At 43.5% G+C, this 25,073-nt stretch overlaps 1 protein-coding gene across 15 annotated transcripts in view; it reads left to right on the forward strand.

The window, feature by feature from the left end:
- Positions 1-25,073, forward strand: part of TRPM3 (transient receptor potential cation channel subfamily M member 3) — a 495,102-nt gene that overhangs the window by 449,598 nt on the left and 20,431 nt on the right. For all 15 annotated transcript variants that reach the window (XM_053923808.2, XM_053923764.2, XM_053923757.2 and 12 more), the window contains 2 exons: positions 23,612-23,762; positions 23,875-24,074. In XM_053923808.2, the coding sequence (XP_053779783.1) occupies positions 23,612-23,762; positions 23,875-24,074 (351 nt within the window). The remainder of the gene's footprint in view (positions 1-23,611; positions 23,763-23,874; positions 24,075-25,073) is intronic.

Consider the following 25,073-nt stretch of genomic DNA (forward strand, 5'->3'; position numbering starts at 1 on the left):
AGAAGTAAAATGCCACTGTGAACTGAATGGTTACCGTACTGTTCCAGGAAAGCCAGTTGCTGACAAGTACTTCAAAGTCACTTATGCCACCCGAGGAACATAATGTTCAACTACCGAAGGAACTATAGACAGTGCATGCAGTTTTATTATACATCAAGTAATTGAATATCCAAGGCAGGAAACACCTCTATCATCTAGGTCATTCACAAAAGACTAGATCCTTGACAGTGGATTTAAGATTGCGCACCCAATCAGGACCTGTATAAAATAACCAACTGTCAAAAATGTCACTGCTCTTTGAAAATTTTGTGGCACTTGTACCTAAGCAGATTGTACTGAGTATAAGGATGCCTGAGTTCTTTATTAGCTGTCAAGTGTGGTGAAAAGGCTGTGTTGTGGGTTTCATGTGTTTCTTCTGGCATTTCTAGGTGAAGAAAAGTCCATTAACATCAGTTGAAACCCTATTACAATGGCTGGCCCTGGACCAGGCACACGATATACTGCAACTCATTTAGTCCTCACTCACTGTTGGTGTACATAAGGAGCAGAGACTAGATAACTTGCTTACAGCCAGGAAGAGGCAGGAGCGGAACTGGAAGCCAGTCATATCTCTGCTAAGCCAGTGCTCTTATTTCTGCATTATAACAGAAGGCTGCTCCTACCTGCTTCCACAGCCTGGCTCTTGGCTGGCATCTCATGTGGTGACTGGCCCACAGCCATGCAATTACTTACTTAGCAACTACTTACTGAATGCCCTACTCAGCCTTGGAGAGAAAGTGGTAAACAAGAGAGACTTCATCTTTTTCTTCAGGGGAGTTTCATTCTACTGGGGCAAGAAGGGAGATAGACAATCAGTATAAATAAATAAATAAATAAATACATACATACATACATAAAAAGTAAAAACATAAAAAGCTACTTTGGAGTAGTATTAAGTTCTGTGAAGGCAATAAATCCAGTAGTGGGCTAGGAAGCCACTGAGGTGAAGAGTTGGGAGTACAATTTTATGTAGGATGGTCAGGGAAAGTCTTTGAAGAGATAGAATGAGTCGAAATGTGGATGATGAAAACAGGTGTGGCCAGAACTTGGAAAAGGGTGTTCCAGACGGAGGGACTAAAAGCTCGGCCAAAAGCCCTTGGAGAAGCATGATCTAGATGTGTTCGAGTGGGATGAGAAAGGGTGCCAGTGTGACTGGAGTTGAAGATCTAAAGCAGCTTAAGTTGGTATAACAGTTCATGGGGGGTCCTGGGTTCAAGTGCGTGACTTAATTCTAAATTAGGGACTGGATTAAAGAACAGAATCAGCGACTCTGCAATCATTCAGGAAACATCACGCCAGCATATGCTGACTTTCGGGATGGTAGAGAATCTTTCAGACGTCAGTGGCTTCCAGAATCAGGAAGGGAGCTGTCTCTGCTTCAGGAGCCATGCTGTGACCTCACTGAAATGTCCCTATGGCCCCGAGATGGTGACTCCCTGAAGCACCCATCATGGATGAGTTAGACACCCACACAAAAAACACATTGTACCTCCAAAGCAGAGATTCACCTATCCCGTGAATTATCAAAATAGTATTCACAATCAAAACTGTGATGTCCTAGAAATGTAAACAAGAATGCAGCATTTGTAAATGGGACATAGCTTACGGGTAGGTCAGAACATCACAAATTATGGGGAAGAGGCAGTTAAAAGGTGCTAGCCCCAAGACACCAGCAGCATACACTGGATGCAATGTACTCAGGGGGGAAAACCTTCCAGAATAGTTTGTTTGGGGATGTGATTATTAATGCATGACAGTTCACATTTATGGAATGGCTGGGGTGGGTGGCGAACTCCATTAAGAATGGTTTCAGTTAAGGTGACAGGGACAGCCCAGAACAGAACCAGAGTCAGACACTCTGATTCCCTGTTCTGTTACCTCCAGTAATTCTGTGTCACCTTGAGCAAGTTCGTGAACCTATCTGTTCTTCAATATTAGCAAGTTAAGGACAGTAAGGAAGTCTGTCTAGGCATGTGTCCCCCACAGGAACACTGTGAAGAAAAAAGCAGTCCTTCCTGAATGAATAGACTAAGCCTAAGAAATACAGGAGTTCGTGCAGATTAGTGTTTACGATGAAGCTGAAATCTGCATCAGTGCCGGGGTGTGATGTACTCAAAGGAAAACACTAATGAACAGTAGCACTGGTGATGTGCAGGCATGCCGAATCAATGAACATGATACCCAAAGGACTGAAGTTTGGGAAAGAATGAAACAAAATTTGCACCTTAAAAGGCACAATACCAAGAGCTTCTCAGACGTAAGGTGTTATGGGTAGTAACAGGGGAAGGACACAGTGAGATCTCTTGTAGGGTTGAGTCCTATAAAGTCAAAGCTTACAAAGCTGTTACTCAATCCTCCAGTCCCTTCCAGCAACGAAGCCAGCTCTAGATAGATGCCAGAGCCTTGAGCAGTCTAAACAGCGAGGTACCTTCTAGCCTCTTTATTCCATGGTTTTCTTTTAAAAACCAGTCCCATTGGAACAATTAAGCCAAAACAAGCTGTCTCAAATAGCATGGCTCTGTCTCCTCACAACAGAATGGAACCAAGGGTCATTGCTGCTGCTCACCATGAAAAACTGCAGTTTTGTTTGTCCTATTGTGTCTGCCTTCTAGCCAATCTGAAAGTCATTCTGGGCAGCTGATACAGCATCCATCTATTTATGGGTTCAGCAAATATTTAGAACCCAGTCCATTCCAGGCACTATGCTATGTGCTGGGTGTACAGTAATGAGTAAAACCAGCGAAGCTCCTGCCTGCTGGAGAGCTCATAGCCTAATGGAGTTTTCAGATATCGAACACAGAATCACACAAATACGTAATCATAAGCTCTGATGAGTGTCTGTTCAAGAAATACAGGGTGCTATGAGATCACCTGTCAAGGAGACTCAGGGAAAGGCTTTCTGAGGAAGTGACTAGTAAGCTCAGCTATGCAGAATCAGCAGGAGTCTGATAGGCAATGAGTAAGAGAAGAGCCTACTGTGAGATACAGTCCATGCCAAGGCCCTGAGACAGAAAAGAGTTAATCCTCACTAGTAACTGAGAGAAGACCTGCATGGTAAAAGAGTAATGTGCAAGAGAAAAAAACAATATGAAATAAAATTGAACAGGCAAAGGAGGATCAAGTTGTGCTGGGCCTTTAGTCAGTGTAAGGGTGTTAATTTACTCCTACATTTAATGGAAAACCTAGGAAGGGTTTGGCGCAGCACCTGAGTTGTAGTGATGATGGTGGTGGTGATGGTAGGGTGCGTGCGCACATGCTTATGTGAGTGTACGTATTTGTGTTTCCCTGTGTGTGTGTGTGGTATGACTTGCGTGATTTGATCAGTCACCTTCAATCCAAGGGCTGCTAATGGACACCGTTGAGGGCTCAATGAGCACCAGGTCATGAGAGTAGGAGCTGACAAACCTGACTTCCAGGCTAAGATTTTCTCTCCTGAGCCCCGCTCCTACATGTGAATGGACTGGGGCAGCGTGGCCGCCATATTTCGGAAATTTTCTGTTGAAACTCTCGGAGTGTTTTTGCTTGTCTTCCCTGATCGGAGGGCACCACTGGCATGTAGTATGCAGGGTCCAAAGAGGGAACACACCCTGCCACGCACGGGACACTCCCACAGTCACATGCTGTTCGTGTCCCACACAGCTTTCCAGGGTCCCAGCAGACATTTGTGTAGGTAAAAAGCCTGGTTACAATTATCTGAGACTAACTCTATTTTACATTAAAGACACAATATTTTTGCATGTTTTTAATAAGCAGTGAATTTTTCCTGGAATGAAACCACCATGAATATTAAGGGCCATGGTATTTTGTTCACTTCGGAACTTTCCCAAGAGTCATTCACCCTTTTAGAAAATTGAGTCACCCGTGACAATGCTGCTCATGGTGCTTCAGTCGTCCCTCAGTCTGCACTGGGGCCTGTCCCACTCACGGGGATTCTTCACAGAGCTGTGAGCTTCTGACCGCTTCACTGTGGCTTGTAAAACAACCAGACCTCGGCATTTACATATTGACATAATCATTATTTTATTATAAATCGCTTTCCTTTTATGTCCCTTTTATATTAAAATTAGGACACTATATTGACTTTTCTCTGATGGTGTGTACAAGTAAATTATACCATCAATAAACAGTAAAGGAGGAAGGAGAAAATATTTATTTTATTTTTTTTAATTTTATTTACTTATTTTTAGAGAGAGGGGAAGGGAAAGAGAAAGAGAGGGAGAGAAACATCAATGTGTGGTTGCCTCTCGCACGCCCCCACCAGGGACCTGGCCTGCAACCCAGGTATGTGCCCTGACTGGGAATCAACTGGTGACCATTTGGTTCACAGGTCTATGCTCAATCCACTGAGCTACACCAGCCAGAGCTGAAAAAATTTATTTTAAAATGGAGATACTGGGTCTAAAACAGTTGAGAAAACTGAACAAGCCTATTCAGTGCTTCAAAAATGCTATGATTTTAGGAAATCAGCTACTTACTATCCTTTGGATAGTCTCTTGATAATGTTGACATGTAGAGAATCTTATGTTAAAATTATAGTTTGTTAAATAACCCAGAGAGGTATCAAGGTTGATGTCACCAGTGAGAAATCAGGCTGGTATCATTTACTCCCTTTATAATATGATGAGAAGGACACTTGACCTTTGCGGTTTTCTTCCCAAAATCTATACCTCCAGTCTAATCATGAGGGGAAAAATCAGACAACTCAAACTGAGCGAGAGTCTACGCAACAATTGTCCAGTCCTCCTCAAATCTGTCAAGTTACTGAAAAATGAGGAAGGCTGAGAAACTGTCACAAAGTGGAGGCGACTAAGAAGATGTGATGGCCAGTGCAGTGAACATCTGGATGGGGCCCTGGACGAGGAAGAGGACATTAGTAGAAAACTGATAAAATGTTGAGTCAATTCTCGAATGTCATTCATAGCCATGTACCAATGTCACTTTTTCTGTTTAGGCAAATGTGTGAGGGTTGTTTAGGACTTAGAGGACACTGGGTAAAGGGTGTGCAGGAATCCTCTGTACTGCCTTTGCAACGTTCCTGTACATCTAAAATTATTCAAGTTTTTTTAAAGTCTATTTTTTTAAACATAGGAAGACATTAGGAGACCCACATTGAAACATAACTTAAGGAATTTTCCTAAAGATATAAAGTAATCATGACATAAGAAAACACAATTGAAGCAAAAGAAATGGCATACCCTCCCTGGATCCTTCCACTCCAGGGTCAATATAGGAAGAAGAAAAAGACAACATGGGAAGCACTGCCAGCTAACGTGAAACATCACGTCCTTAGTGAATAAGCAAATGCCACAAGATACGGTAGAGATGAAGGGAATGCAGTGGGTGGGTCAATCAGATGAACTGGACCAAGCTTTGAAGGAACAGAGAGGCATTGCAAGTAAAGCAGAAAGGCTGATTAACAAAAACAGAAAGAGGGATTAATAAGCAGGCTATTCTTGGGGGAAGTTTAGTTCAAGCAGTAATGAGATGTCAGGGTAATAAAAATAATAATGGCAAAGACTTAAATAGCACTCTGTATATATCAGGCAGTGCCCACATGTTTTATGAACACTCACTCATTAACTCCCCATAACAATCCTGTAAGGTGAGACTATTGCCCCTATCTTTAATGGGTAAGAAAACTGAGGCACAGAGAATATTATCTACATATTAGGTTGAACCTTATAAATTTGCCATTTTTTTAGAACAGAATTACTTACTCTCAGAACGTTCATAGAGTTTGACCTAAAAAGTAACTTGCCTAAGTCCACATCTATTTAAGGGGTGAAGCTGGACTTTGAACCCTGGCAGCTGGTTCAGGAACCTGTGTTGGGAGCCTCCAAGCTAGAGGGCTTCTTATGAAAATGGCCAGAATTTACCAAGTGCTTATCATACACTCAGCGCTGTCTAAAGCCTTGTATGTATCAACAACAACTCATTTATTTTCACAACAACACTCTTGAGATAGATATGATAATCATCCAATTTATATTTGAGGAAACTGAGGCTCAGAGAGCTTTAAATGGCCTGCCAAAAGTTACACAGCTAAATAAACGACAGAGCTGGGCTTTGAACCCAGCCTAGCTGGTTCTACAGCCAGAGTTCGTTGCTCCCTGGCTCTCATGTAATTGTAGGTGTGGTGTGGCAGAATCTGGACTGAAGCAAGCTTTAACTGGCATTTGATAATCTGGAGACAAGAGGCTTTTCCTGTCAAATCTCAGAATAGATGTTAAGGGTTTTGCATTTGATAGGACACACAAGAGGGGAACATTGTATTTTCTGGCCAGCTCAAAATGAATGATGTTATTCTGGTGGAATAGAAAATTGACTCATAATTTCTTTAAAAAATAAGCAAGGAAATAAAAGAAAGAATAAAAGACAATGGAGAAAAAGAAAAGAAAAAGAATGTGAAACACTGGAAAATAGACTGTAAAATACTACCAAGTATTTTGTCTGCAGTTGGCCAGCCTCTCCCTACTCTTAAATGACTTTTTCTCCATTCAATAGATGTTTGGTTCTTGGATCTACTCTACCCAACAGTCAAGTGGTCATGTTATAATGGCCCTGTATTCAATTAACTTAATTTACACCAGCATTCTCTCAGGCAGAGAAGAAAAATAGCCAAATGTTGCTCTCCAGCAAATTAACTCTTTAAAATGCCATCTAATAATATGACCTAAAGCTTTACTAATTTTAAATACTAGGTGAACCCAAATTACCAAAAAAAAAAAAAAACCCTGAATTACAGAATTTTTAAAAATAAAAATCCATTATTTTTACATTTGTACAATATCTTAAGTTAGGCTAGCTACGGATTGTCTAGTAAGATTTTATACAAATAATAAGTCCCAGAACATAAAGTAACCCCAATCTTGAGCACTGAGTATCTCAGACTGCCAAATCCACAAAGATGGAAACATCCTTAACTTTATCTCTTTAAATCTCAAAATAGAGCAAGTTAAGTCCCATGGACTTCATAAACCAATATTCTGTGTCAGTTATATGGAAACATAACTTAGACTGGAGACAGATGTACGTAAGGCGTAAGTACAATAAAAGTTAACTAATTCACATGAAAATTTAATTACTCAAAGGAAAAGAACACTGCAATGAATGTATTACTGGGACCACTCTGCCCACTTGGCCCTGTAAACCTGCCATAACAATGGCAATTTTCTTAGATTTTGAAACATATAAACATGTTTCAAATGCTGTCACACAGACCTCTACCAGTTGGTAAGCCAAAGCCCTTTGCTTGATGTACTTTAACTCAGTATCACCGCTTCCTATTGTAGTCTGGCACCAGTCGGAGCAGTGTGTCTCCATGGCAACTGTTGATATAACTAGTTCTTTCACTCACCTAGTAACATGAAATAATAGTCTGTTCTTCATGACACACAGCAAAACAAGATTTGGCTTTGTTCATTGCGTATGCATTATTTTAGGCCAGTCCTCACCCTCTTCTTGACAGAGTGCCTCCTGCAAGTCCAGCAGTACTCTGTGAAATGAAGCTATCAGTCACGGTGAGCAAATAGCTGTGCCTTAGCAGACTGCTTAGGCTTGCGCTTATCTGTACACTCTAGTGAAAAGGAGAGATCTCTGTTTCCGTGGGTTAAAAGCAGACCATAGCGGACTTAAAGCAAGTGTTCAAGCGTGCGGCATGATGTACCTTGTCCAAGGCACTAAAAATGACACTTCCGGGTCTGGAAATTGTTCATGCCCCTTTCAAAGAATACCAGTGTACTCATTTCCAAAGGTACCATCAGACAATAAATAAAATGAAAATTGGGCTTTAAATTTTTTTTATTATGTTTGTGGTGATAAACATACATTTTCCATTTACATTGAATGTATTAACCACATAGATGTTCTTAAAGTAAACGCATTGGCCAAAACTCACTTAGGGTCAAACTCACTCTCAGAAGTCTTCATAACACGGAAAGAGCATGACTAACGGACATCACCATCCGAGAGTCACTGACCCAGACAGAAGAATGAAACCCAGGGAAAGTCTAAAGGCAGGTGTCTGGGCACTGAAAGCATCTGGACTTTAACAACTCTCACTATTTCCCACTACGAGAAATAGCACAGTGTGTGAAGTTCAAAGGGCGAAATCATAGGTGTGAATCCACACTCTGAGGCCTCTTACTAGCTATTTGTCAGGGTTAAAGTTACTTGTCTCTTTGTGCCTCAGTTTACTCATCCATAAAATGGCACCTACCTGTTATAATAACAGCACCTACCTGTTCCAGAAAAGTTGTGTCCCTCCAAAATTCAGGTGTTGACTGCTTAACCCCTGATATGACTATGATGGGGCCTTTGGAGGGTAAATAGATTTAGATGAGATCATGAGTGCGGGACCCCATGATGGGATTAGTGCCCCGACAAGAAGAGACAACAGAGAGCTTTCTTCCTGTCTCTCTGCCATAGGAAGCCATCTGCGAGCCAGGGATAGGACTCTCACTGGGTAATGGAATCAGCTGGCAGCTTGGTCTTAGACTTTCAGCCTCCAGAATTGTGGGAAATAAACGTCTGCTGTGTAAGCCACCCAGGTATTTTGTTACGGCAGTTTGAGCTGACTAAGATACAACCTTATGTTTTTTCTCACATTTTTCAGGATCTGAAATTTATAAAGCATGCAAAATAATGCCTGGAATATAGCAAGTGCCTTATTGTGTGTCAGATGAAATTTTAGAAAGTAAATGAATGGGTGGGAAATTCTAAAATGTTTCTTGAAGGATTTCTGCTATTTTGTCTTAATAAGTGTCTTCTTTAATACTTTTTTTAAAAATTGTGTTTATTATTATGCCAAATTAGCTAATATATGTGAAAGCATCTGGCATAGGGTGACACGCCCATCTCTAGAATGGCTGGAACCACAATTGTTTGCTATGTAATTATGAATGTTTGCTGTTCTCCAGTTTAAAACTTGTTGCATCAGACCCACAGCAGGGCTTTTCTTTGAAAAGTTGTAGAGAAAAACTTGACCTTCTACCTTATGTCTCTCCAAGTTGGCATGGCCACTTGTGGCCTCACGCAACAATAATCACTCTCAATCTGTTGGAAATTGGTTTTATGTCACCTTACATAGAATTGCATCTTACATTAGGATGCGATTGTAGTCAGGTCATACCTTAAATGCAAGCAGGAAGCTTCTCCTTTATGTCTTGTTGCTAACTTAGCAATCAAGCTGGACTTGACCCCAAAATTTCTTTTAGCTCCCCTCTTTCTTCTCTCTTCCTTCTCTCCCGGGTGTGTGTGTGTGTGGGCGCCCATGATCAATGAGCACGCAGCATGGAGCCTACACATTAAACATCTTCTTTTGATTAAGTAATAATACAAGATATGGAGAAAGGAAGACAGAACAGTCAGTTACCAACTCCCCAAGCTTGCATCCCACAAGCTAGTCCACTAGAGCCCAGAGAGCAGCCTTTGTTTAACAATTAGGCTAGAGATATAGTGGGGAAAAGCCCAACTCGTTTCCTTTCTACGTAGGACCAAGAAACTAGCCAGTTTTATACTGCTTACGGTTTAGTTTTGGATTTTCCCACAGGTCTATTCAGACCAATCTGGCCAAAGAACATGCCACCATACTCCTGCTTAGAGTAGAGCTGCGTGACGCATGAGCTTATTAAAACTGGGATGGCCGTAGTTTTTAAAAAACAAATATAAGTCAGCTTTCACATTTGACTAGTTTATAATTTGTGCAATGACAAAGTATTTTCAAACACAGGGATGCAAAAGCAGGTTTACAGTTTTGAGTATGCAAAACAGTTTATTTTGTATTATTATTTATTAATGATGGTATTATTTTCCATACCAACATCTGTAAACCCACTTCTGCCCACCCTGGTACGCTAACCAACATGGTCAACTCAGCTGATCATTCGTGAAAACAGCACATTTTTGGTGATATGTGTAGGGGGGTGGTTGTTCAGATCTAAGAGAAAAATACAGTTTTTATATAAAGCACTAATTTAAAAAAGAATTGACAACCTTCCTATCTTCATGAAGAAATGAAATGAGAATGTAAACATATCCTTTCTCTTCATATACTCTGTGATGGATATGCAAACCATGAGTAACAGTGTTTAGAAATGTTCAGTTTAAGCACTGGCTACAGCTTTTGCTTGGGAATGCTGCCTCGGGAACGGTTAAGATACTTAAGGAACAAGGGTTGTCTGCACCTAAGCCACTTGTTCTTTGACGCAGCAGGTACAGCAAACACTCTGCACTCCGCAGCAACCACGGAGGAGTTTTGCTCTAATGAGAAAAGCTGGGATTGTGCTCTGAGGTCACCCATTAGAACCTTGGGAGGCTCTCCCAAGCCTCCTACTGTGAGGATTTCTTCCACCTATACAAGTTGATTTTGCCCACATCAAATTAGAAATCACCATTTCCCCAGCAGGCGGCTCTTTGGCCAGTAAAGACAGGATAGCTATTTATGTGGGCAGGATTGAGAGAAAGCCTGAGCGAGCCCGGGTACTCTTTTCATTAGCCGGCCAGTTCTTTATGGTAGGTGGATGCAAAGGGGAGTCTCAGAGTTACCACTGCAAACTGCAGGAAACCAGAACTCAGCTGACTTCCATTCTCCAACGTGGGTCCAGCGAGTCAGTCCCTATTTCATTTAAGGGCATTGGGGATCTACTCAGAAACACAGAAGTAATGAAGTAGAATGAGAAACGATTCGGCAGGAACTAGAATGGATAAAGGGGAATTACTCAGTTTCTTTAATAAAGCCAATGAAGAATCACAATACATAATAATGCATTATAATTATCTGATTGAATCCTGGGAGGTCCTTCCAAAGGCCTCACATGATGCTCTCCCTCCATCTACCCCTTAGCACGCCTTCCTCTTGTCCAATGACTCTCCTCTGCATTATTTCAGATGCGGGAACTTGCTAACGGCTCACAGAACACAGCAGACACGTTTCTGCCCCGGGGCCTTTGCCCTAGCAGTGCCCGCTGCTGGGAGCCCCCTTTCCCTGGAGAGCTGCTTGGCCAACTCCCTCATTCAAGGCTGGAGTCTGTTCCCATCTCACCTTCTCAATGTGACTCCCACCACCCACACACTCCTGATCCTTCTTGCCCCACCCTACCTTTCCTTTTCTTCTACAGCACTTATCACCTTCAGACATACCACTTAGTTTACTTACTTATTATGCTATGGATGATTTTCTGTCCACCCACTACCACCACTGCCCCTCACCACCACCACCCCCTTCCCAATTCAGACTTTGGAAGGTCAGGAATCTTCAACGTTTCGTTCACTGGTGTATCCCAAGCACTTAGAACAGTGTCTGGCACATGGTAGGGGCTCCATAAATACTTGTTGAATGAATGATGAGGGAAGCTGTGTATGTACCATCATTATTATTATGATTAATATTATTTCTATTGCTATTATTACTATTATCGTTATTATTATACCAAGCTTAAAGATGAGGAACCTCCCCTCAGACACATTATTCGACTTACTCAGTACTAAGCAGATGGCAAAAATCTGGGACTCAAACTACCCATGCAAGGTTAATGCATTATGTCTAGTGACTTGAAAGAATGGCTTAGTAAGATGGGTCAATCATGGATAGATCTCGAAACAATGGACCAGATCTACTTAATTGGCATCTGAGTTTATTATTTTTAACATAGAAATCTTTCAAGATGAAAGTGTTTATATTATTTTAACTGATGTATGTCAGTGTTGCTTTGGGAAAGAAAAAAAGTTGTTAATCTACTCTGCAAAGCTGTACTGTCACCCAACTATTTGATTATAATAATAAAAATGTCGTTTAAATCAGGCAGATAGCTGGACTCCTATTCACAACATGACAGCAAGTGATGGGCACGGGAGCCTGAGCCCACTTGTAGCCATTTAGGTTTAAGCTGAACTTGGACTGACCATGATCAGAATTCTTTACTCTTTCAGCAGCATCAGTTGAGTGTGAAAGCCCAAGTTTTAATGGTAAACAGAGATGAGTGGGCAGCATGGTCTTAAAAAGAGAGAAAGCTAAGAGAATAGAGTCTGGGATTAAGAGGGCAGTGAGGGAATGAGAAGCATCGAGAGGAAAGTGTGCCAGCAGATCAGGCAAGCAGCGTGAGCCGTGAGTACAAATGGATTGGTTACATTTTCTGCAGTTGACCAGGGAATTTGTAAATTATGTCTGCAGGAACGTGTGTTTGCTTATAGGTGTGTTCCTGACTATTAGAGACCACAGTGATTCTTTCTTTCCATGTCACATGACCCCAAGTATCTAACCCAATAGTGGTCATGGATCACTTCTGTGGAGCTGGATGTCCACACAGACATATGCATGGTCTGGCTCACTGGACTGACCACTCTCGGCACACAGAGCCCTACTATGTGGTTGCTGGTTTTTCCTCCTTCCAGAAGAAGGCCCTGGCTCTTCCCTCTTCAAATACCTTAAGGGACAGATATATGGGTTTCTGAAAAATCATGCAATCCCATTTTAAATGGAAACAACAGCATGTTTCTTAATGTGTGCGGTGGCAGCTAAGGTGGTATGGACCCCAAGGAGAAACCTTCCACAGTTAAGGCCATGAGATTGGAATTGAGCTTCCCGTACCTGTGATGGAGGGGACACCTGCTTCTGCCCAGGTAGCTCTGGAAGGTGTATTGTTACAACATGATGAGCTGTGATGAAAACATCACAATGAAGAATTAAAATGGAGGTGGACAGCAGCAGAAACACCTGGGAGAGTAAATCATTTATTTGACTTTTTCTCTGTTGTTCTGCTTTGAAGAAATAAATAGCTTATCTAATTCAATTTTGTTTAGGCAAATGTCAAAATGAATTAGGTGAGCCCTCAGTAAAATTGTAAATTAAATGTTTTTTATTTCCACCCTTCCAACCCTTCCCTGGGCCCCCTTCTCACTGGCCCTCCCTAACTGCCACACTCTTCCCAGCTCTCTGGATGTTTGCCTCTCCTGAAGAAACTACCAGTTGAGAGCTGATTCTCTCGACAGTGTTAATTAGAGGGAAATGTTCATCACAAGAAAACAAAACCCACTTAAACTAGATTAAATAAAGAAAGGTTAACTGTAAGCATGTGAGAGGAAACCTCTAAGACATTTCAGAGACGGGGAAACAAAGCATGATGTGAGCCTCCTGGAACTGGGAAGCCAGAATGTGAAACCTGACCACTCCCTGTTTCTCTCTCTACTTCTCTCCAGTCTCAATCAATCAATCACCTATCACATTCTCTCTGCTTTCTTCCTTTCCTTCCCCTTCTCCCCCGCAAATGGCTTGCTTTACTTTTGCATGGCCCAACATGGTCTGACTCTATATGATCTTTCAATGAAGTACCTGCCCTTACCTAAAGTCCCACACCTCAGTTCAGTTTCTCAAGACAGAGTCTGATGAGTCATTGATCAGTCATGAACTGGCTCCTCCTCGGGGAATGATGGGACCTGGCCTGAACTGAGGGGGGATGGTAAAGAAATTAGGAGAGGGCTTTGTCAACCTGAAAGACCTAGGGCTGCCTCGCTGTGAACAGGACAAGGGAAGTGGAGCCAATAAACATAAGTATTTATTGACATAACCTATTGATACAATACTGTAGGACAAAATACCCCAGATGGCAGTGGTTTAAAGCTGCCAAGATTTTTTGAGCTCAGGAGCCTGTGGGTTGGCTGGATGGTTCTTTTGTACTTGGCTGGGCTCCTTCACACTCAATCACATGCCAGGGAATCACATGCCAGGGAACCAGCGGGCTGTCAGCTGATCCAGGACAGCCTCTGCTCAGACAACAGAAGCGCGGGGAGCAGAGGCTGTGTATTTTATGCTCCAGCAGGCTAGCTTGAGCGTGTCCTCATGCTGATGGCTGCAGTAGAAGAGTGCAAACAGAAACACTCCAGAGTTTTTTCACAGTTCTCTATGGGTCGCCATTTGCTAATACCCCATTGGTCAAAAAACTCACATGGCCAAACTCAGAATCAGGGGGCAAGGAAATCAACCCTACCTGTTTAGTGAGAAGAACTATCAAATCACAGGGCACAGGAGCTTGGATACAGGGAGAGAAAAGATACTGGAGCTATTAATGCAACCAGTCTGCTGTATCATGGCAATGAACTCACCGGCATGTACAACAGGTGAATAGAGACACACATCCTTCCCTATCAAATTTGCACAGAATCTTTCTGATACTAATTCCTGGTACCAAAAAATGAACTACCAAGTCTGGAATATTGATGACCTCTCAAAAAACAGCAAATAAATAACAATTTTGTCTCTAGGCAAAGCTAGAGATATATACTAGCCATAACATAGAACCAAGAAAACAGGGGGAATTGAATTTTCTCCCCTTTTCCCCCACAATTCACATACAACATACCTAGGACTGTGACATACTGCTTTCCAATTCACCAGATTATAAAAGGAGGGTTATTCAATTTAACTGTGTTTTCTAGATAGCTCAAAGCTGAACATGTGTGCAAATGGCAAGTAAACCAGACGCCCCGAAGAGCTGCTGGCTCTGCCGTCACCCTCTTTTCACCCTGTGGGGGACTGGGTTCTATATCACACAGCAGAGGCCAGTTATTTGATTGCTCTTCTGCCAAGAATGGCAAGAATAAGGCTTCTTCTATATGTGACCTCCACTGAGCTCCAGGGATAGATTGTCCATTCTGGGGTCACTCTGGTCTTTTGCTTCTCTTCATAGAATCATAGAGTAGTAGAATATCAGGACTAGATGAGGCTTAGAAATCCTCTAGTCCAGCATTTCCCAATCACATAAACCACTCATTGTTTCATAACATCTGTTCTACTCTTTAATATTTTTAATTAAGTTGGCTCATTTAAAAAATCTAAATTTATTTTTAAAAATTTATATGATAGTCATAAGTAGAAAAAATCAATATGAGTTGATGTAAATAGAAGATAGCCATAAAATAAACAGAATGAAAATACCACATTGTTACAAAATTCTGTCCAGATGCTTGAGCCTTCAGCCTGCCCAGTCTTGACTACAAAGGGAATTTAGTAAATGTGAAGGAAGCGTTCAAGAAGTGTTATCCTCAAACTGACACATTGTCTCTGGTGGAGTCAGGAAGATGGAAAGAGGCTTGAAAAGGTCACCATTTTTTCACTGTTCAATTCAATGTAATTTAATGGCCTGCTCCTGTGTTCTGAAATCTTCTTGGACTTCTGAATTGTGTGTGCATCACACTGCAGGGCATGTCAATAGTCCAAGTCCTTATATTCACAGACGAAGAAACTGAGGCCTCCTCTTACTCCTTCCTGATGCTGGCCTTTGTGCCCAGTCACTGCTGATTTGCATCTTAACCAGTTGGATTAGCAGTAGGGAAAATAAATGAATTACAAGAAGGAGTAAAAGGCAGAATTGGTGGGTGGTGCCTTTGACTCTCCAAAGTTGGAGCTTACCTTTTCAATTACCTCAGCTCTTCCTGTCCTTCATTACTAGAGGATATCGGGGCTGGCCTATTAAAATAAATAGAAAACTTCTGCCTGGATCTACCACTATCTGTTAGATCAAGAATCTTCTGGAAAGATGTAGCCATGCGAAAGGAGGAATCTCCAGTTGTCTCACCAAGAAAACCATGTCAGGAAAAAGGCCAAAAAAGCACAGTTACCTAAATCTAATTCACCCCGGGAGCCAGTCATAGGAGCTGTGCTGATGGCATTCTCAGTCCTCCTAGGCAAACTGGATGGATTTTCAAAAGGAGGTAGAAAAATCCTCTTTGGCTCCTTATCTTCTCAAGATGGATTTTTAGTTGAAAATCCTTTCTTTTAAAAAAAAAAGGATAAATGTCATACAGTGAACTAAGCTCTTTATTCCATTGCCTGTGATTTGGAAAAGGGACAATCTTTAAGAAATACCTTTCTTCATCATTTTCTTTAATGATGCTGATTATATCAAACATTGCTATTTTATTTTTAATTTCTTGTACTTTGGGGGAACAATGTGAGGTGTGCATTAAATAAATAAACATTTATTTTCCCCTTATATTATAGGATAACATCAAAAGGGCAATTGTCTTAATCTTTGGGACAGCAGTGCCTACACCTGATACCTATTTAGGAATTAAGTTTCCTCCTCCACACTCTGAATTTTAGTGGGCCATACATTTGTTACCTCGTCTGACCTGTTCAGGCCATTATTCTTGATGGAAACAAGAAAAATCATATGCCTATTAACCTGTCTCTATATTTGTTCATAATTGAGAGATTCCTCTCCACCCCACATTGGCTCTTTCTTCAGAGGCACGGAGGAAAGAGACTTCGTGGCGCAGCAGGTTTGAGTGGACCTCCTGACTCTGTTCTTATTGTCTTTGAGATGCTGACAGAGATGCTATAGCTTTCTGAGCCTCAGTTCTTCATCTGTAAAATGGGTAGTAATTATAAAGATTAAAATAAGGTGATAGAAGTAAAGATCATAGCACAGGACCTTCCATTTAAGCGTGCAATAGGTGGTCACTATTATTACGTAGTATTACATTGGAAAGGCCACATGAGACAGAGCAGAGTACGTACAAGCTTTGGGGTCAGAGAAAGGACGGAATTCATTTCTGTATCACTCATAATTGCATCTCCAGGACCAGTTCCCACTGGCACACGGCAAGAACTCGGTATTTTTTGAATAATGAGTGAATGGTTCTCCAATTATCCCTTACTAGCTGTGTGGTCTTGGGTACGACCAGTGGTGTGTGCTTCCTCAGCTGTGAGGCAAAGACAATATATTTCTTATAGAGCTACTAAAAAGCTTAAACGCAGTGGCCAATGTAAAGTGCCCAGCACAGAAGCTGGCACATGCTATGCTTTCCCTTGGTGTTTATTCCCAAATCTCTACTGTCCTTACTGTTTGAGGATCCCAGATAAGCTAGGATCAGAATTTCCTGGGGAAGTATCCATTTTAAAAACTGTCTTTTAAGTGAGCAGTGGGGGTGTCCAGGGGCCCAGGATGCATGAAGGACAGGTCCCACAGGGTGGTCCTTCATCAGAAATGGCAGGGTCTCAGAAGAGCAGGATGTCTAATTTGACCCAACTTTCCGGTTCCTGGGCAGCTGTGAAGTGGTATAGGCAGGGTATTGGCCAGGCCACGTGCGCAGGAGGAGTCCTGAAAATAGGCACAGAAATGATCTTTCACCCTCGGCCTCATATTCTCATTTTTGAAGGAACTGAGAGAAAGGTTCCATCTCTGTGTCAACTTCTGTTGATTGTTGGTGCTTTGGGTAGTTTTGGCTTGAAAAGGATTCCAAGGCCACAACCTGGCTCGGAAGGAAAGTGTGTCACGATTGATTACCAATGTCTGCACAAGTACAAGAGGGGGTGTTTATGGCTGGTGTGTCTGGAAATTTACACCGCAGCATTCAGGACGGAGGTTTGCTATAACCTCTGCCAAAGACAAAGCATGTTCCTTTAACTGTAAAACTTGGCGATCTCACACTGGCAGGTCACAGTGACACTCGTGATCTTAAAGTAAATAGGAAAACAGACTCTGACCCAGTGAAACTCATCAGGGGTGACCCTCACAGAAATGCCTGACAAAGTAGGTCCAATAGACAGTATGTATCCATTTGACAAATGTTTGTTGAGCACCTACTATGTGCCAGGAAGTGTTCTAACTGCTGTTTTGTTTATTGAACAAGACAAAGACTCCTGACCCCATGGAGCTTATATTATACTGAGGGATGCCGTTGACGCTTGTATTAGTTATGATAAAAGTTTATTTATTTTAAAAAAAAGAGGTCCAACTATTGGAGGGCTGCTTCCAGAACATGTAAAGAAAAGGGAGGGTTTCCTTACTATCACTCACAAACTATGACTGCGCAACCTATCATTGTCTTTAGAGTCCCATCACCTGTTTCATTACTACCTATTAATGCTTAGTTAGAAGAAATAGCACCTCCAGCTTCCTGCCACGCAATGTGTCAGTGTGACCCACAAAGATAAACCCTAGAGAATCTAAATCTCCAAATGTCTGATCCCTTCTAATTTAGCCACAACTGCATAGTTACACCTTCCTGACTGTCCCTGAGACCTAACGTATCGGTGATCAGCTTCTAGAACCAGGTTTTCTTCACTTTAGGAGCAGCTTGGCTGTGTCCAGGTGCTTGGCCAAATTTCCCAGCTGCATTTCCCCTAGCTATTTGATCATAGGTGAAATCTGTGCTGTTAGTTGCTGAGTCAGAGGCCCCGGTCAGACAACTGAGCTCTGATCCGGGTAGACCCATTCAGGTCTTCGACACCGGGGGCCAGAGAGCAGCAGTGCCGCTGGCTCCTGAAACCCTGACCAGGCGACTCAACTTTACCAAGGTCAGATTTCCCATGCCCTCTTGCCCCTTCCAACATTTTTGTGCTACTCCAAGACTCCAAATACCTCTCAGGAGTGGGATGCCCAAAATATCAATGTATTTTATTGCTGGCCTGTGGATAGCAGTTGAAGGCTGGGGTAATGGTATTAGCCAGGACTCTTAATTGCAAGTAATAGAATCCCAAATAAAATTGACTTAAGGGGAAAAAAAGAATTTTGTGGTTCATATCACTGATGAGGGCTAGTTTTAGGCATGGCTAGATCAGGAATCGGTTTCTGTTCTCTGTGATACAGTCACTCCCAGGCAGGCCCTCTCCACTTGGTAGAATTACATAGCATTATAAAAAGACACCTGTTTCATACTAACAAGTTCCAGCAAAATTCCCCAGGCTGATATGCATTGGCACTGATTGCTCAGGCTAGGGTCACATGTCCATCTCTGAACCAATTGCTGTGACTGGGGATAAAGCAGACTGATTAATCTCCTGATATGGAACTGGAGTTCATTTCATGGACTGAGAGTGGGGCAGGGGTGGTTCCATACAGGGAAACCGGGATCTCTTACCAGAGAAGGGGAAATGTATATTGGGCAGGTGCAATCAGCAAACGTCCACGAGAGGCACTCTGCATCATTACCAAGGTAGAGAGAGGCTACAGGTATGAAGATGATGGTGACTATTCATTTATTTCTTGCAAAAGCACTGGGAGAATAACCACTCAAGTGTCAGGGTCCAAAGCAGGGAAGGAGGAGCCACAGTGGTAGCCACCAGCCCACATGCCCCTAAACATCCACCCATGTGTCTGTCATCTTGGGGTGGTATGCCATGGAGTGTTTTCCTGGGAACACACACCCCAGATCTGGTTGGTGCCTCAGGACAATCCAGTAACTTATCACAAAAGCTGCTGCTTGTCAGGGCTTTAAATCACGCAGTTCATCTCGTCAATGGTAGACATCTGTAAGTTTGAGACAGAGCACTTTCTAACGCAGATGAACACCCAGAGCGAGGACACCATCAGGAGCCATTACAGAACAGTGTTTTGCACTAACTGCTGCATATAATGTTCACTGCCTCTTTGCCAGTATTACCCAATGAAGGCTATTCCTCAGGGAGTCATTTTTATTATCATTATCACTGTCACAAGGACCATCTAATTCATTTGTACTGCACTTGTTGCTGTAAAATCTAGATGATGGTCCCTGAGGCTGGTCGTGACTCCCAGACTGTTCGGCGAGACCCCGGCCGGAGGGCCTACAGCCATTCTGCAGTGCTTCCTCAGAGCCCCTCAGAGCTCACAACCCACAATAACGCCTTTTCTGTTCCTTTTCTGCGCTCCCTCCTAAACCCGCATGGTGCTTAAACAACAGGGATTGTCTCTTTGATCCCATTGTCCCTTGTGCCCAGCCTATCATAACCACTCACTAAATGTTTATAGAATAAGTGCTATGCATATTGATTGCAAAACAGAGGAGCCAGACGTAGTCCTTAACCTTGAGGAACTTAAAGTCTATTCAGTACAGAAGCAGCAATACTAAGGATGGCACCAGCTAATGTTAATCAAGTGCTACTGTGCTATATACCGAGCTAAGTGTTTTGCAAGCCTTATCTCATTAAATGATCTCGACAACCTCCCCCCATGTTACATATTATTGCTACCCCCATTTTGCAGATGAGGAAGCTGAAGTTCATGGAGTAAGCTAACATCACATCATTTGAAAATGGTAGAATCAGAGTTTGAACCCAGGTCTGCCTGATTATAATGCATATTTCTAACCACTAAAGTAATATCATCTCTTTAAACGTAGGATGAATAAACAGTATGGAGAAGCCAAAATAAATTAATTCTCAAAAGACTACCAAGGGGCTCCCACACCAAAGTAAATCTTGTATAAAGGTATTAAGCTAGTCCAATGTTTTAACCACGAGGGGCCTTTGAGGAATGAAGCAGAGGAACCAAGATGAGATCTAGAGAGAGAGGTCAGTGACACTGCCTGAAGGCCCACGGAAATGCGTGTGGGCCATGAAGGCTGGTTTTCTCCCTCGGCTAGAAGGAGGGCCTCAGTGGAGGAAGTGTCTGCACGCTTCACTGAATATGGGGTCAAAAGAACAAGATGGATGTGTTTGCCCCTCACAAGTTTATTTTACATTCTCGCAGATGTAAAGAGAAATCTGAGAATGTCATTGAGAAATGCAGATCGGGGACCGCATCTGCCTAAACTGCGCACTTTGTAACTTACCCCAAGTACTTCTTTCTGCTGCTCTTGATAGGTTTCCGCACCCATCAGAGGCAAGGGCAGCACAGGAGTGACAGCCCCTCGGGAGGTCTGCTGAGAGGACAGGGTGGGTGAGTGGGGCAAGCTACCCTGAGGAGAGAAAAGCAAAACAAGTGATTCCTTGGGGCCCATGGCCAAGTGCATAACAGAGACCCTGAAGTCTGGTTGAGCATGAGAAGCCTTCTTGCCAAGCTGAGGGTGGGATTTCTGGAAAGGACCTGAAAAAGGAGCCAGCAGTGTTTCAGAGCTAGGTCTGTCCATCATGAGTAGGCCTGCAGAGCTTTGGGAAATGTCTGTCAGTGCTCAAGAACCCAATGTGTCCAATGCTCTCCCTTATTCGTTCACCAAACTGTGATCATGTGTGGATACGTGTGGACGCGCTGTGCGTGTGCACTGAGCCAGGTAACAGGAAACCAGGACGAGCAGTGTTCCCACTGGGAAGCTCAGGTGGGGCACAGACGAGTGCGTTGGTCACGGGGACACGGTGTGAGAAGCCTCCCAAAGAGGTAAGCAGAGGGGCCTCCGGGATTACAAGGAAGATAGAATGACTAAAGAAACATTATTTGGTTAAACAAAAAAAAGTATTTGTGACACTTGTTAAAGATGGTGAGGAAGACTTTATTCAAGGGGTGGGACCACTGCAATGGGGCTTCATAATGAGGGAGAGAGACTGGTCTGAACTCTGAACACAACAAGGAAAACTGGGAACTTACAGTCAGGGGCAGAGTGGGGATCAGTGGATAGAAAATCGCTTAGAGGAAACATCAAGGATAATATGGGAGATTCTCGCTAAAATGACCTAACAGGATTCTTGCTGAAGGCCGGCCAGGGTGACCAGATGTCATCTGCGGGGTGGTGGAGAGTATGAAACCTGATTTGACATCAACAGTGATAAGATATTGAGGATTCTGGCTAAACTGACTTAGCAGGATTTTTGCTAAAATTGGACAATGCAGAGACAAACACAGAAGTCCAAAAGCTGAGACCTACTTAGAAAAGAGCTCAGGAGAGCCTGAGCAGGGTTTGGTCCAGCGGAAAACCTTTGTCAACACCTGTCCCAGACCTAGGCGCAGAAAATGAGCTGTGGTGGGCCTTAGAGAGCGAAGTGAGCACTGCAAACTGGACAGCATTCACCCAGCTGAAGCACGGGCGTGGTAGCAAGGCGCCAGAGGGGGCTTTTGGAAGCAAAAGAAGCAAAGCTCAAGAGTCAGGCAGTAAGACACAGCATGACATTTCTAGGAACTACAAGGAACTTGGTCCAGTTTGAGCTCATAGGGAGATGTGAGAAGTCGCAAGAAATGGCACTGGGCCAGCCACCCTCAGAGTTTGGACTTCATCCTGGAGCCAGTGGGGGCCTCCATCACCAGGTTTCCCTTCCAAGGGACAGCTGTCGTGGGTGGTCAGTGCCACAACTACCAATGTATGAATAAGATGCCAGCTCTTTGAAAACATCTGATTCCAAGACTCAATCCTCTTACAGGCAGATCCAGAGGCAGCGCTGTGGCCATCTTTCTCTGGTTGTAAAAACAGGGTCTTAGTGTCCTGATATTATGAAAACTCTCATAGCCTGAGATGATTGATGTATTTTGGGCTTGAGGGCATGTCAGAAATCACATAACTTTTCCAGCCTGATTTTAGCTCAGTGAACTTACCTTCGTGGCAGCTGAAAATTCCCTGGGAAGCTCCGAAAGAAACGGTGACACCCTGACGCCCAGGCCACCCTCAGAGATTCCGATTGAATTGTCTGGGGTGGAGCTAGGCATTGGCATTTTTTTTAAAGCTCCCGAGGTGATCCCCTATGCAGCCAAGGGTAGCAACTGCAGAAAAGTGCTCAGCTTAGCAACACTAACTCTTGAGAAGTGAATGGACTCCCCTTGCCAGGTACTCTGGCCAAGGAGATTCTGGGTCAGCTTTGCAAACTTTCCTAGCAGATCTTCATCTGCTGAGACCTCTTCAGGCCCCACGCCCTTTCTCACAGATAGCTGCAAAAGGACCCTGTTCCAAAGCCAAATAAGGACACGGACAGCCAGGGCAGGTGGGCAACCTCGCCTGTCTCTGGGCATCCAAGGCTACCGTGTCACTCCCTCAGCCATGCTGTCTGTGCAGCCCCGAGGAGTTTTGTCAAGGATTCCTTTTTCCCTTGACATTACCTGGAAACTCAAAGCAGGCCTCATTAGCACATTACTCACCCTCACCCAGTCCCACACATCACCTTCCTCCTCACCCCCCACCTCCAGACCTTTCATTTTCCATTCGCCCTTTTTTTTTCAGTGCAATTGGGTTTTGTTCCCTGTGCCCTGAAAAGCACGTTTTTGGAATGGAAATGTTGCTGGAAGAAAGGCTAGGGGGTCCTGGCCCATCATCCCTCATTGCCTGCTCCCCCCACACCCCAGCCCCGTGAAATGCCATTGTCAGGAGCACGGAGAGACAAGCCCTCTAAATACTTCCCAAGGTGCTGCGCTGTTTTGTTCCTTCCTCACTGAGACAACAAATATGTCAACTCAGAGCCCTGGTGTTTCTTGCAGCAATTAACAGCTGCCCTGTATTAATTCCCAATCAATAGCCCCTCCATGCTGCTGCTCCTACTGCTGTGACTTCCGGCCTCCACGGCACACTTGAAAGGAACTCGATGGGGCAGTCAGACTGCTTCCCCCAACTGCTCCCTGGGAATGCCCTCCCCAGGCTTCCTAAGGACACCAAGGGCCCCTCGGTGAAAGTTAGGGGGCCAAGAGACAGCATGAGCAAGCTAGGGCTCTATCCCCTCTTTCAAATTGGATGACAACTTGGGAACAGGAGGAACCAGGTCCCCCCTGGGGTAGCAGCAACCCGTTGGGACATTCATGAAGCTTTCATTTTCCATTTTGGCTTTTTTTTTTAATTCTTTGTTTCTGTTTGTTTTGAGATGGCTGTATTTTTCTTCCATCTAAAAAAAACCCTCATTCAGTCAGACTTTTCTTTAATCGAATAGTCACAATTTCTCATTTTTTGCCTGTGTTGCTTTCTGCAGCTCCCTGTGGACAGAATGAGACCCGAGAGGATGGTAAAATAATTCAGCTGCCTCCCTGCAAGACAGGAGCCTGGATCGTGCCAGCCATTATGGCCTGCTACCTTTTAGTAGCGAACATCCTGCTGGTCAACCTCCTCATCGCTGTCTTTAAGTAAGCGGGTCCTTCCTCAGAGCACCGGGGATGAAGGGAAGGTGCTGGAGGGGTGTGGTGCTTCAGAAAGCAGTGGAGTTTCTCACTTGATTCTCTCTGGTCTCTGTTTCAGCAATACATTTTTTGAGGTAAAATCAATATCCAACCAAGTGTGGAAGTTTCAGAGGTATCAGCTCATCATGACTTTCCATGAAAGGCCAGTTCTGCCCCCACCTCTGATCATCTTCAGCCACATGACCATGATATTCCAGCACCTGTGTTGCCGATGGAGGAAACATGAGAGTGACCCCGATGAAAGGGACTACGGCCTGAGTAAGCTCGGAGTGACAGCCCCCAGCAGCCACAGATCAGAGAGCCCTACTTCTTCCTGTACACAGTCGTGGAGGCCCTGCGGCCACCTGGTTCCTCCTGCTTTCTGCAGACTGCTGACAACTCTGATGACTTGGAGGGGAGCAGGGGGCATACTTGCCTGAGAAACAGTGCCAGAAAGCAGACAGTAGAGGCTGGAATCAGGCATTCTTAGGCTTGCATTTTTCTTAGTGAGCTAAAGCCAGGCTCCAGCATGGCTGTTTTAGAACCTTCATGGGTTCTAAGTTTCTTACTTTCCAGAGGTCCCACTACAAAGTATATCAACTATATTTATATGCTCCCAAGTTTGCATTATATATAATTAAAGTATCATTATGTGAGTTGAATTGAATTGCAGGTGACCAAGTTTGATTTTCCATTATCATCTCTGGACCGATCATTTTTTAGGTCTTGACTGTTCTCCAAGCCTCAAGGGTCGTGCTTGTCTGACTTCATGAGGACACCAGCCCTGCTTTCCATTATTCAAAGGGCAAAACAGAAGACCCTCCACCATCCACCTTCTAGTCCAGTGTTTCTAAAAGGAGGTTCTATTAGCATTGGGGCAGAACAATACTTCATTGTATAGGATTGTCCCACACATTGCAGGGGATTTGGCACATCCGGCCTCCACACACCTCCACACATTAAAAACCAATAGCTCCTGCAGATTGCTAAATGTCCCTTGGGTACCACTCACAGTTAAGGACCGTGGGGCATCCAGCCCCCTACAAGCAAGCTACGATGGTTTCTCAAGTAGACCGCCTACACTAAATCTACTGAAGGGGCTCCTAGAGCAAAGGCCCAGGAATTACCTCCAGGTGATGACTAGTGGGTCTAAAGTTTAAAACCAAAGCCATTTAATCAACTGCTTCTCTAAGTCTGAAGCTTTTAACAACTTCCCTGACACAGCAATGCTGAGTTCTTTCTAAACTTTAAAATTGGAGGGTTGGAAGGGGCTGGGAA

Source organism: Desmodus rotundus, chromosome 1, assembly GCF_022682495.2.
Source record: "Desmodus rotundus isolate HL8 chromosome 1, HLdesRot8A.1, whole genome shotgun sequence".
Classification (NCBI taxonomy): domain Eukaryota; kingdom Metazoa; phylum Chordata; class Mammalia; order Chiroptera; family Phyllostomidae; genus Desmodus; species Desmodus rotundus.